At 36.0% G+C, this 13553-nt stretch overlaps 1 protein-coding gene across 3 annotated transcripts; it reads left to right on the top strand.

Annotated features, from left to right (window-relative positions):
- Positions 1-4504: 4504 nt before the first annotated feature.
- LOC127638281 (high mobility group protein 20A-like) lies at positions 4505-12657 on the top strand. 3 transcript variants are annotated; one of them, XM_052119742.1, is made up of 9 exons: positions 4506-4656; positions 5123-5198; positions 5682-5891; positions 6352-6484; positions 8590-8627; positions 9649-9721; positions 9797-10012; positions 11973-12105; positions 12225-12657. In XM_052119742.1, exons 2-9 carry the CDS (start codon positions 5133-5135, stop codon positions 12226-12228), a joined length of 873 nt encoding a protein of 290 aa, XP_051975702.1. In that variant the 5' UTR covers positions 4506-4656; positions 5123-5132; the 3' UTR covers positions 12229-12657. The 3 variants fall into 3 exon arrangements, with proteins under 3 accessions (XP_051975701.1, XP_051975702.1, XP_051975700.1); XM_052119740.1 differs by having other exon boundaries at positions 9646-9721; XM_052119741.1 differs by lacking the exon at positions 12225-12657 and having other exon boundaries at positions 4505-4656; positions 9646-9721; positions 11973-12109.
- The last annotated feature ends 896 nt before the right edge of the window (positions 12658-13553 follow it).

Here is a 13553-nt window from a genome sequence, read left to right as displayed (position 1 = left end):
AAAGATGGTTTAAGGAAAGAGATAGCAGACACAATTTAAGAAGGAGAGGAAATCTCTCTCAAGCAATGGCACGCACCACACTCAAAAGCATGTGCATATCCGTCAATGGGGTGAGGTTGTGGAATAATTTACCTGTAATAATTAAGGAAAGCAATCATATTGTGCAATTTAAAAGAAGGTTTAAAATGTCTATATTAGAAAAGTATATGAATTAAGGTGGACTTGGGACAAATGTCTCATTTCCTCTTCAAGAGGTTGATTTGAATTACCATACAGTCTGTTTTTTGCCATTTCATTAATATTTATATTATTGTTAGTATTACATTTTGGGGGTTTTTTTTCTTTTTTTTCTTTCTCATTTTATAATTGTATTGTGTGATGTTGTGTTTTTTTTTCTCTCTCAATAAGGATAAATTATGATATTTTTTACTAATGATCATGTTCTGAAGAGGAAAGGGAAAAGAAAGGAAATGAGAAAGAAGAAGACAAAAAAAAGAGAAAAAGAAAAGGAGAAAGATATTTAAAAAAAAAAAAGAATAAATAAATAAATTGTAAATAATATATTAAGATAGGATTAAAATGATATAATTATGAAGCCAATTTAATGATTATTAACTAGAGGTGGAGAAGGGGTAGGATTAAATAAGCTTATGCTTCTTCCTACTCCTTTTCGGACATGTATATGTTAATATTGTTTTGTTAATATTGTTTTGTTTCTTGTTTATTGTATTATTATAATTTTTGTATTATTATTTGTATTATTGTATTATTTTTACATGTTCGAAATAAAGTTTTTCATTCATTCATTCATAGATAGATAGATAGACAGACAGATAGATAGACAGACAGATAGATAGATACGACAGACAGACAGATAGATAGATAGACAGACAGATAGATACGATAGATAGACAGACAGATAGATAGATACGACAGACAGACAGATAGATAGATAGACAGACAGATAGATAGATACGACAGACAGACAGATAGATAGATAGACAGACAGATAGATAGATAGACAGACAGATAGATACGATAGACAGACAGATAGATAGATACGACAGACAGACAGATAGATAGATACGACAGACAGACAGATAGATAGATAGACAGACAGATAGATAGATACGACAGACAGACAGATAGATAGATAGACAGACAGATAGATAGACAGACAGATAGATAGATACGATAGATAGATAGACAGACAGATAGATAGATAGATAGACAGACAGATAGATAGATAGACAGATAGATAGATACGACAGACAGACAGATAGATAGATAGACAGACAGATAGATAGATACGATAGACAGACAGACAGACAGACAGATAGATAGATAGACAGACAGATAGATACGATAGATAGATAGATAGATAGATAGATAGATAGATAGATAGATAGATAGATAGATAGATAGATAGATAGACAGACAGATAGATAGATAGATACGATAGACAGACAGACAGACAGACAGATAGATAGATAGACAGACAGATAGATACGATAGATAGATAGACAGACAGACAGACAGACAGATAGATAGACAGACAGACAGACAGACAGACAGATAGACAGACAGACAGACAGATATCTGTAACTGGTCAATAACCTTGAATTTATGAATTCCCCAATTGTTTTGTTTATTGTTTATTGTATTATTATAATTTTTGTATTATTATTTGTATTATTGTATTATTTTTACATGTTCGAAATAAAGTTTTTCATTCATTCATTCATTCATTCATTCATAGATAGATAGATAGACAGACAGATAGACAGACAGATAGATAGATACGATAGATAGATAGATAGATAGATAGATAGATAGACAGACAGATAGATAGACAGACAGATAGATAGATACGATAGATAGACAGATAGATAGACAGATAGATAGACAGACAGATAGATAGATACGATAGATAGACAGATAGATAGATACGACAGACAGACAGATAGATAGATAGATAGACAGACAGATAGATAGATACGATAGATAGACAGATAGATAGATACGACAGACAGACAGATAGATAGATAGATAGACAGACAGACAGACAGACAGACAGATAGATAGATAGATAGATAGATAGACAGACAGACAGACAGACAGACAGACAGATATCTGTAACTGGTCAATAACCTTGAATTTATGAATTCCCCAAATAAGTTAATGTAATTTTATGTTGACCAGCCACTACCGCCCCCTATTGGTCATTACACACTAAAACAGCTACTTAATTCTTCCAAAATGATAAAAATAAACAAGAAAAACATTCAACCAAGGGTCACCTCATTAACTGCATGAAATTATGTTCCCATTACTTGAAGCCCTGAGGCCTGAGAGGTAGCAGTAGAAATGCAATCAGTCAGTGTGAGATCATTTCTGTGGAACCTGGAAATTGAACCCTCAGACCACATGGATTAATTACAGCCTTCAGCTAATTTTGGGAATGTCTGTAATTCTGTCTGTTTATGGAACCATGAATTGTCTTCACCCCTTAAGACACACATTCACTCAGCTCTTTAAATGACCAAGAACTACTGAAGGAGCAATTCTGCAGATTTCGATTTCGAAGTGCGGTACAACATACAAATCTTTATAAAAAGTCATTCTCTGACAGAATGCGTCATTTTCATGTATATGAAGAAACCTCGAAACTTTTTGCAATGTAGAACAGTAACACACATTTTAATAAATTCTTCTTGAACATGAAGTATGAACAGAAGATGGCAGTGCGGTAAACATTTTAAATATCTAGAGCAGAAACTAACCTAAAAAGAGAGTCCCAAAGTGGGCGGAGCGAAGCGGCTCGTAAATATGACGTTAAATGGCAAAAGGACAAATTCACAAAAGCGTCAAAGCTTCAGTCTGTGTGTATTTTTTATTTTTTTTTGTCAGCTGCTCTGTCAATTAGTGCACGTTACTCCTATTGTCTCTGTAATTTAATGTTATATCTTAAAAACAAATAAATGTTAAATCTCAACACTTTATGCTTGATACTGTAAAACCATAATATTTTAATGTATTGAAGACTCCTTTGTGATCTCCTTTTCTAAGAAACTGTCTGAATCTCTCTTTTTTTCTTCAATATTTTGTTTAATTTCTTATTTTAGGACAATAGACCAACATTTTCTGCACATGCGCAGTAAGTGGTGGCAGAAAGCTGTCAAACTGTTGTTAGATTTGACAGATTAGATGATTAAACGAAAGTACAACCATCAAAACCATCATATATACACAAATATTCTTAGCTATCCAGTTGTTAAAATGATAAGTGCTAATAACATACCTGTAATAATGTTCGCTATAAATTGAAATGATCTATGTCCAGTGAGCTCTGTTGATGGCTTGATGTCACAGCCGTCTACGAGAACCCCCAAAATAATTCGATAAAATTGTACTGTTTGCGCACGTTTTTTTTTTTTTTTTGGCCACCGCTTCCATGTCTGACATTAGCAGTGACGTTGCCAAAGGATTGGTCTATAGAACGTAAGTTATGACCATAACTATGGATCTATGAGACCGAACGATGACCGTCACCACGGTCTTACCTTGAATGACGCCAAAATAGATCTTATTCACAGTAGCACCATCTTTAACAGTCCGCTGTATAATGCTATAAAGCTCGTAGATCACAACGCATTTTCCACAACTCGTGTTTTCAGGAGTTTGTCAACTACAAATTTACTGGAAATATTTTTTTTCAATATTTCATCAGCGAGACAATCCAAAACACTGGCGCCACCAAAATGGAACTTCAAAAATAAACAATGTTTTCAAAATGACTCTTTATCTGGCGATGAACAAATAGCCCTGCTTTTTTTTAGCAAAATTGCTTTTGGGAGGAAACAGCTCAGTGAACTGACCCGTCTGCTAATCTTCAACATGTTTTACACTAAACAGTTTAACCAATATATATATATATATATATATATATATATATATATATATATATATATATATATATATATATATATACTATTATTATTATTATTATTATTATTATTATTGTTTTGCAGGTTTTGGGCCTGGATAAGTTAGCCACAAACTTTGAAAAGTGAATTGCTATTGTAACATGCTAGTTTACCATTACGCTCTTTCCTACGATAGAGCAGCAAAGGTTGGTATCTCAGTATAAAATAATCTCTTGTGATAGTACGAAGGTATTAGAGTCACAATAACTGTAATAAGTATTTAGTTTTGACAAAACTAGTTACTCTGTGATCTTTGGGCCGAACAGCGCCTACTGCTGGAGCGAAGCTGTTACAACAGCTAAAAGTACAGCCGGTGCCAAGCAGTGGCTGCAAAATGCCTCTAAATTATCTTCATTACAACCCGTTTAAACTAGCGCGTTTCTCTTGCGATTCAAACAACACATCTGCATAAAAACAGTGTTATTGGGGCGGAGAGGAGGAGGAGTATGATGGTGACTTTTAATGTTGAGGAGAAATCAGGGATCTGGAAGGGTTGGGAGCACATGAAGGAGCCGTTTGTGCTTCCTGTCGTGGAGTGATGACGTCAATCGGCTCCCTGCATTGTTTTGACTCGGAAAAATTTCCCCTGTAAAATTCCACAAAAAACGCCGGAAAAACACAGTGAAGCCACAATTTAAAAAAAAGACTCAAGCTTCATATCTGACGGCAGGTGAGATGATTGATGTTTGACGGTGTTTACATTATTCAGAAGCTCCTCTCGGTTTATATACACGTATACTGTATGTTCTATGACAATCTTTACAAAAAGTACTTTGGTGGTACCATGGTACTGAATCATTAGCATGTTTTAATATTACTCAAAGGAATACAAAGATATTACTATGGTTTATGTCCAAACAACAAAAACTTGGCATTACAGTGGTTCCATATACCATGGTACTGCCTTTTACCATATTATATTGTAACATGGTATTTACATACTACTCCAAATTATATCAAATAATTACCAACATGTGCAAAAAGACCATGGGATTACCATGGTAATAATATATATATATATATATTTTTTTTTTTTGTAGATCTCAATTATGTTTTGGCTAAATGCTAAACGACATATTTCATCCATATGCTGACCCTTATTTTTTTACACATCACTGTAATGTTTGGCACTCAAGGTCAGAGGTCATGGGGGACCAGAGTGGTTCACCAGGGGTCAACACGGACAACAGCAGCCAGCGGAACGGGGATGAGGTAAGCAGAACATGTGATCGTTAAGTTAAATGTATAGTTCATCCAAAAATCACAATTTTCTCATCATTTATTCACCCTCTTGCCATCTCAGATGTGTATGACTTTCTTTCTTCTGCTGAACATAATCAAAGATTTTTAGAAGAATATCTCAGCTCTGTTGGTCCAAACAATGCAAGTGAATGGTGTGGGTTTGAAACATATTAACATTGGTCACCAATCACATCGCTTCTGAAGACGGGTATTAAACCACTGGAGCTGTATGCATCGCTTTTATACTACCTCCTTTATGTGATTTTTGGAGCTTCAAAGTTCTGGCTACCAATCACTTGCATTGTAAGGACCTACAGAGCTGAAGTATTCTTCTAAAAATCTTTTGTGTTCAGCAGAAGAAATAAAGTCACAGACATCTGGTATGACATGAGGGTGAGTAAATGATGAGAGAATTTTAATGTGATGTGTCATGTGAAATGATGTTTTTGCCAGAAACCTCGCCGTAGCAGCTGGACGAAAGGCAGGAGAAGGAAGAAGCCACTGAAGGACAGTAACGCCCCCAAGGCTCCTTTAACAGGATATGTGCGGTTTATGAACGAGCGCCGCGAGCAGCTGAGGGCGGAACGACCAGACATGCCTTTCCCAGAGATCACCAGAATGCTCGGGAATGAGTGGAGCAAATTGCCTCCTGAAGAGAAACAGGTGAACCTTTTATATTCATGATGTCCCCAGTGTGTTTTTAGGTTATCCATGTTGAACCTTCGGCAATCTCTCTTTGTCTATGTTTAATGTATAATATATATGAGGAACAGGACTTTGGTCCAGTTGGATTTTAATATAGGTTGGGATCCACAGTGCGACGGCACAGAAATATAAACCAAGTGACCAGTAAAATGTTGTTTCGCTGTCGAGGCTGGTTATGGGAGAAATTCAGATTAACGTTGAAGAGATTTTAACACATGGTGCTTTATCTCATTGCGTGTTGTTAGGACAGTGTATAAAATCAGATGAAAAGACACACGGACTGCCATTGTGTGTGTGTGTGTGTGTGTGTGTGTGTGTGTGTGTGTGTGTGTGTGTGTGTGTGTGTGTGTGTGTGTGCATGCTTTCATATGATGTTCAGCCAAATTTACACACACTGATATTCATCTCTCTCTCTTAGCGGTATCTGGATGAAGCAGACAGAGATAAGGAACGCTACATGAGGGAACTGGAGCAGTATCAGAAGACTGAAGCTTATAAACACTTCAGCAGAAAAGTGCAAGAAAAACAGAAGGGAAAGAGGCACAGAGGAGGTACAAACATATACACCTATACTAAGGGTTGCTACTCGTCCAGGATTTACCTGGATTGGTCTTTGGCCATCTGTCCTGGAAAAATTAAATTCCATTCCAAATGTCCAGGAAATTTAATGTATTCCTGACGTGTTCATACATGTGAACCTTTGATTTTCTTCCATGTATAGTGTGATTATAAACAAACATATTCTTATATGAGTCATAAGAAAATTATTATTAGTGAAATGGTTTTTCAGATGATTAAACAACTTTTCACATAAAAGGGAAAGATCTCAAACTTAAGTCTACTTACTTTAATGCTTTAACATGTGAAACATTCTAGATTCTAGAAAACATGTCCAAATGTACTGTAAGATCTCTTAGGTTCATAACACTCAAAAACAAAAAAAGGGCAAATATTTCAAGATTTTTACATTTAAACCAAAATAAATGTACACTGGCGGCCAAAATTTTGGAGTAATGTACAGATTTTGCTCTTATGGAAAGAAATTGGTACTTTTATTGACCAAAGTGGCATTCAACTGATCATAATGTATCGTCAGGACATTAATAATGTGAAAAAGTACTATTACAATTAGAAATAAATGTTCAAACTTCTTAAACTACTTCAAAGAATTCTCATTAAAAAAATCATCCATGTGCAGCAATGACAGCTTTACAGATCATTGGCATTCTAGCTGTCAGTTTGACCAGATACTCAGGTGACCTTTCACCCCACACTTCCTGTAGCACTTGCCATAGATGTGTCTGTCTTGTCGGGCACTTCTCACACACCTTACAGTCTAGCTGATCCTACAAAAGCTCAATGGGTTTAAGATCCATAACACTCTTTTCCAATGATCTGTTGTCCAATGTCTGTGTTTCTTTGCCCACTCGAAACTTTTCTTTTTGTTTTTCTGTTTCAAAAGTGGCTTTTTCTTTGCAATTCTTCCCATAAGTCCTCCTGAGTCTTCTCTTTACTGTTGTACATGAAACTGGTGTTGAGCGGGTAGAATTTAATGAAGCTGTCAGCGGAGGACATGTGAGGCGTCTATTTCTCAAACTAGAGACTCTGATGTACTTATCCTCTTGTTTAGTTGTACATCTGGCCTTCCACATCTCTGTCTGTCCTTGTTAGAGTCAGTTGTCCTTTGTCTTTGACTGTAGTGTACACCTTTGTATGAAATCTTCAGTTTTTTGTCAATTTCAAGCATTGTACAGCCTTCATTCCTCAAAACAATGATTGACTGACGAGTTTCTAGAGAAAGCTGCCAGTCTATTGCATTTGGTTTAAATTATGCGTTTATTATGTAATACATAACTTTATACCATAAACTAAAGAAAACTCCTTATGGCCAGAATAACACAAAATTTCTATAAATAAATCATTTAAACTTTTCCACAAAAAAAATCAAGCAAATTGAAATATTTACTTATATAAAATCTTAATATTTTAAGTTTTATTTAATTTTGTTACAAAATGACAATTCATTTTGACTGAATTTTGTTTTGAAATTGAAATGCACATCTTAAAAATAGGCTAAAATATTTCTTTGAGTCTATTGATGTTATTGTTTGATTAAATTCTATGCTATACTCTATATGCAGTAATTTCCATATCGAACAAGGAGTAGCCTAAACAATCATAAAAAAAACAACAGCTGTACTTGTTTTATTTCTTTTATGATGACCAGCAATTCATTTTTTCATCATTGATCGGGTGTCCTGGAATTTTACAAGGCCAAGGTGGCCACCCTACCTATACCCAAGAGATACACATTTTCCAAACTAGTCAGAACACAAAGTTTCTAGTGTCAAGTCGGTCCTCTCTGAAAGCAAACATGCTCCAATGAAGTGGCAAAATCACACACAATCAGAACATATTGGTGTATATTATATAGCTGAATGTGGAGCGGGAGTTTACGCAACAGAAATAGAAAACTATTGACTTCACAAAATTTTGTCATGCATCACAGTCGCAACTGGTTTAGACAAAAACATTAATGTGGAAGAGACGATTTATCGCCTTTCGTGTTATCGTATCGTGCCTGGTTTGGACACGCGTAAGACAAAAATCTGTCTACGGTCCGATTGTAAAATTCGTCTCTCTCTTTCTTCATCAGATGCTGGGAGGCAGGCGCCTGGTGAATCCCTTCATGAGGTAAAATATGTATGACTGGGCCCACATGGAAACTGCACTAATTTTTCCACATCATGGAAAACCTGGAAATATCAGAGAAGTGATATTTGGAATTGGAATTCTCTGGGCACAGATTCCATGCATGGCTATCTATGACTGATCTATGATGCGTTTCAATTTCACTGACTTTCCTCAATGTAAAGCTGCAAATAGTCTACTCCATTTCCATCTAAAAACTCTGGAAAACATTTACTTTAGTAAACTGAAAACAAAGTATGCAATACTGAGCCTTTTTGAAAGTCTTTGGTGGAGGAAAACTCTGTACCAGTGTGGATGTGAGGCGTAAAGGTGGCGAAATGGATGTTTTCATGCCAAAACGTATTTGTGTGCTTAAAGGAATAGTCCAGGTTCAATACAAGTTAAACTCAATCGATGGGATTTTGGCATAATATTGATTACCACAAAAAATCAATATTATGAATTTAAATTAAAAAAGAAGAAGCAGCAAAAATCTAAGTTGCAGTGAGGAAGAGAATGAGGCCAATTTTTGGAGGGTTTAAAGGGGGAAATGTGAAACTTATAATTTTATAAAAGCACTTATTAAAAGCACATTAAGTCTTCTTTTAAAACTCATGTATTATTTGAGCTGTAAAGTTGTTTAAATCTTTGTAGGGTTTTAGGGGTTGTTGACATTACATCATTACGGCAACAAAGTTGTACAATTGTCTATAACTTTACAAAAAAGGTTAAGTGATTTTATCACACTAAAATCGTGTTAACACATAGCTTTTATGTCTTGTGACTGTATTTTTGAAATATTGAGTATTTTAACGTTTACAGATTACCCATTCACTTTCAATGTAAGTGCCTCACTGGAACACAGATTTGTGCTTTTTTTAAAAAACAATTTATTTTGGTAATCAATATTATACCACAAATGCTATCGATTGAGCTTAACTTGTATTGAACCCGGAATAGTCCTTTAAATGAGCTCTTTAACTACAAACTTCACCTTTCTTATTCTCTATCCGTCTCTCAGAAGGATCTAGAGATAAAGGATCGCTCTGTGTTTGATATTCCCATCTTCACTGAAGAGTTTCTGAACCATAGTAAAGGTGAGAGCAGAGTGCTATTCAGTGTGTGCTAGTCTGTAATCGTGTTATTTCATTGTGTGTGCGTTTGTGTTTTAGTGCGCGAGGCAGAAATGCGTCAACTGAGAAAGACGAATATGGAGTACGAGGAGCGTAATGCAGCGCTGCAGAAGCACGTGGAGAGCATGCACTCGGCTGTAGAGCGTCTGGAAGGAGATGTGTTGCAGGAACGCTCAAGGAACAGCCTCCTGATGCAGCACCTGGACACCCTGCGCTCAGCCCTCACACACAGCTTCTCTGCCGTCCCTCTTCCAGGTGAGAGAGACACACAATACCAGCTGTGTTTAGTGGTAGAGCTTGGTTCGTTTAGAGGTTCAAATGAACTCATTCCTTTGAGTCATCATCACCCTAAAGTGTTCTGTGACGGCCCCGTCAGGCATTTTGCTTATTCTGTTACAGCTATTTACCACTGGTGTTGAGTTAAATTACAGAGTTTCCTACCATTTTGATTCATGATTGATTCAAATAATTTTGATATGCTAATTCTAATGCTGATGCTGATTCTGATGTTTCGACTACTTCATTAAAAATAATTGACTCAAAAGAACGATTAACTGTCAAATCGGACATCACTTTGGATTGCGAACAAGTTTTTACCCTACACGAGCAATATCTAGCTCACTTTGTTAGAGCAGAGAAAAACTTGAAGAATATATATTCAGCATAGGAACTTCCATAACTTCTCCATCATTTTTTAGACTGGCCTACAAAACTACATTTTAAAGGAATATTCCAGGTTCAATACAAGTTAAGCTCAATCAACAGCATTTGTGCCATAATGTTGATAACCAGAACAATTTACTTTGACTCATCCCTACTCTTCTTAAAAAATAAATTCAAAAATCGAGAATACACTGAGGCACTTACAATGGCGATTTTAAAAGTATAGCCATAAAACGTAAACAATATGCTTGTTAACTTGATTTTAGTGTGATAAAATAAATTACTAACCTTTTCTGTGTGAAATTCTAGCCAATTTTACAACTTTATTGCCATGACATGACCTAAATTACCATTACAATTATTTAAACAACTTTACAGCTCTAAAAATACATTAGTTTTAACAGAATAATGAATGTTAGTGTTTTTATAAAATTATAAGCTTCAGATTTCTGCCTTTAAACCCTCCAAAAATATGCCCCATTCACTTCCATTGAAAGTGCCTCATTGTAAGTTTGATTTTTGCTTTTTCTTTTTAAGCAAATATTTGTTTATGTAATCGACATTATGCCGCAAATGCTGTTGATTGAGCAGAACTTGTATTGAACCCGGAATATTTGTTGACAATTCCATGACATTTTCAGGTTTTCTGTGACCGTCTGGACTCTGTATATAAATTTGGGTGAATTAGAGTTGCATTTAAAGATTTCATGAAATCAAAAGTTTTTCATCTTATAGTCCATGTTTGTTAGCATAATAAAACTTTTTGTCTATTAAAATGGTCTCTAGAATGAGAGTATCACCTCACCCTTGTTTATAAAAAAACCACCTACCAACAAATTGTAATAGCAAGTTGCAAATAATGGTTTTGCCAGACATAAACAAAAGACTAATGGCCATTAAAAATAAAAAAAACCTGTGATATTTCCCGCCCAAATTTCCAGTATGTCAATAGGAAACACTCACGGAGTCTTTTTTGTAAAAATGTTGTGTTCCGGTTTGAAACTTTCACGCTAATTTTATTGTGTTTTATCCAAATTATTAAAAAGCATCAGTTCAGTGGCCTGGGTAGCTCCGTGAGTATTGACGCTGACTACCATCCCTGGAGTCGCGAGTTCGAATCCAGAGTGTGCAGGTCTCCTAAGCAACCAAATTGGCCCGGTTGCTAGGGATGGTAGAGTCACATGCTGTAACCTCCTCATGGTCGCGATTAATGGTTCTCGCTCTCAATGGGGCAAAGAGAGTAGCATGAGCCTCCACATGCTGCGAGTCTCCACGGTGTCATGCACAATGAGCCTCTTGATAAGATGCGTGGATTGACGGTCTCAGAAGCAGAGGCAACTGAGACTTGTCCTCCGCCACCTGAATTGAGGTGAGTAACCGTCCACCACAAGGACCTACTAAGTAGTGGGAATTGGGCATTCTAAATTGGGAGAAAAGGGGATAAAAAAAAGCATCAGTTCAAAATAATGATTCATTCATAAATCAGACATCACTGTTCTGTGGCATATGTTGCTATCTAGCGCCCCCCTCTAACTTGTCCATGTTCCTGCAGGCAGTGGAGAGACGCCCACACTGGATTCCATCGACTCTTACATGAAGAAGCTTCACAGCATTATTCTGTCCAACCCACAGGAGCACCAGCACCTGATAATCACCGTCAGGGATGTAGTCAATCGCCTGGACAGGTAGCTGCCCACAGTCATGTTCTCATTGCTTAATCATTTTATCTGATCTTGCAGCAACATTTAGCATAAATAGGATTCAAGTGTGTGATAATGCAATGCTGTTTCTGATTGGCCGGCAGGTAATTTAGAAGCTCCGCCCCCACGTGCAGTAGCCCCACCTCCATTCCTGCCACGACCACATTGTCAGATGTTTTGTCAAGGAATTATACAAATGTTTTGTATTATTTATTTTAATTTTTTTGTACAATGCTCTTTTTACCTGTTCATTTTTAGTTTTTTAATTTAGCAGTTGATGTTTGTTATGCATTTCTACCAGAAAAATCCATTCTTTCCGAGTATGCTTGTATACACATCTGTGTATTATGATTTTAAGCTGATTTTTATACTTGTAATTTCTTTTATATTACATAAATGAAATGTTGTATTTGTGTGAAGCGAGGCAGGTTCATCTGTAGTTTGGTGTCTGTGCTCATTGGACTTATGAGGCTGATATGAATGGCCAATATATGTACTGTCTTGACATTTGAAGAATTCAATAAAGCTCAGTTACAACAAATGTATGATGACATTGATGAAAGTTTGATCTGATATTTCTCTCTGCTTCAGCTTATGTGCTTGATGGTTTTTATTAATTAAATAGATGTAGTTTCCTCTGGGATGGAGTGCTGTAGACGGCAGTCTTCGATTTCTCAGCACAGACGGTCTGCTGAACTGCACACGCCAGTGCTGAACAGCTGTAGCCCAGTTGGGTTAAAGCAGGTCTGAATTAATTAAGGGGTTTGTATTGTAATGAAACTGATGTCTGGGGTGAGATGTGGTGACTGGTCCAGCTGCAGGTTTTTTAAAGTAATGTGAGAGTTTTATAGGGCTTTGTATAACTGAAAGCCTGCTGCTTTTTGGCACGATGGCCTGTTTCAGCTGACCTTTAAAGGAATGTTTTGGGTTCAATACAACTCTTTTGAAAGCATCCATGACTGTCGATTACCACAATAATTTTGACTTGTCCATCAGTTTGTAAAAAAAATAACATTTAAAACAAAATTGATTTTTAAAAGATTTCTAGTTTTTATAATCTTAGGTAACCTAATTTGTCAATTGCTAAGTAAAGTCGCAAGACTTAAAGGGACAGTTCATGCAAAGAATTCTCTTCATTTACTCACCCTCATGACATCCCAGATGTGTATGACCATTTTCTGATGAACACAAACTAAGATTTTTAGAAGAATGTCTCAGCTCTGTAGGTCTATACAATGCAAGTGAATGGATACAAAAAAGTTTAGGCTCCAAATGCAGCATAAAAGTAATTCATAAGACTCAAGTGGTTAAATCTGTATCTTCAGGAGTGATTTTATAGGTCAGATACAGATCAATATTTTAGTTATTTTTTACAATTAATCTCCACTTTCCCTTTTACTTCTTTTTCTTCTTTTGTTTTTGGCGATTCGTTT

This window comes from Xyrauchen texanus, chromosome 46 (genome assembly GCF_025860055.1).
Source record: "Xyrauchen texanus isolate HMW12.3.18 chromosome 46, RBS_HiC_50CHRs, whole genome shotgun sequence".
Classification (NCBI taxonomy): Eukaryota; Metazoa; Chordata; class Actinopteri; order Cypriniformes; family Catostomidae; genus Xyrauchen; species Xyrauchen texanus.
Note: the sequence above shows the minus strand (reverse complement) of the source record. Positions and strands in the feature narration are given on the sequence as shown.

Excerpts from the sequence above, each read along its gene's own strand:
- LOC127638281 (XM_052119740.1), top strand. The coding sequence starts at position 5,133 with ATGGGGGACCAGAGTGGTTCACCAGGGGTCAACACGGACAACAGCAGC. Across the intron at positions 6,485-8,589 it reads GGGAAAGAGGCACAGAGGAG|ATGCTGGGAGGCAGGCGCCT; the intron begins GTACAAACATAT and ends TTTCTTCATCAG. Across the intron at positions 8,628-9,645 it reads CTGGTGAATCCCTTCATGAG|AAGGATCTAGAGATAAAGGA; the intron begins GTAAAATATGTA and ends TCCGTCTCTCAG.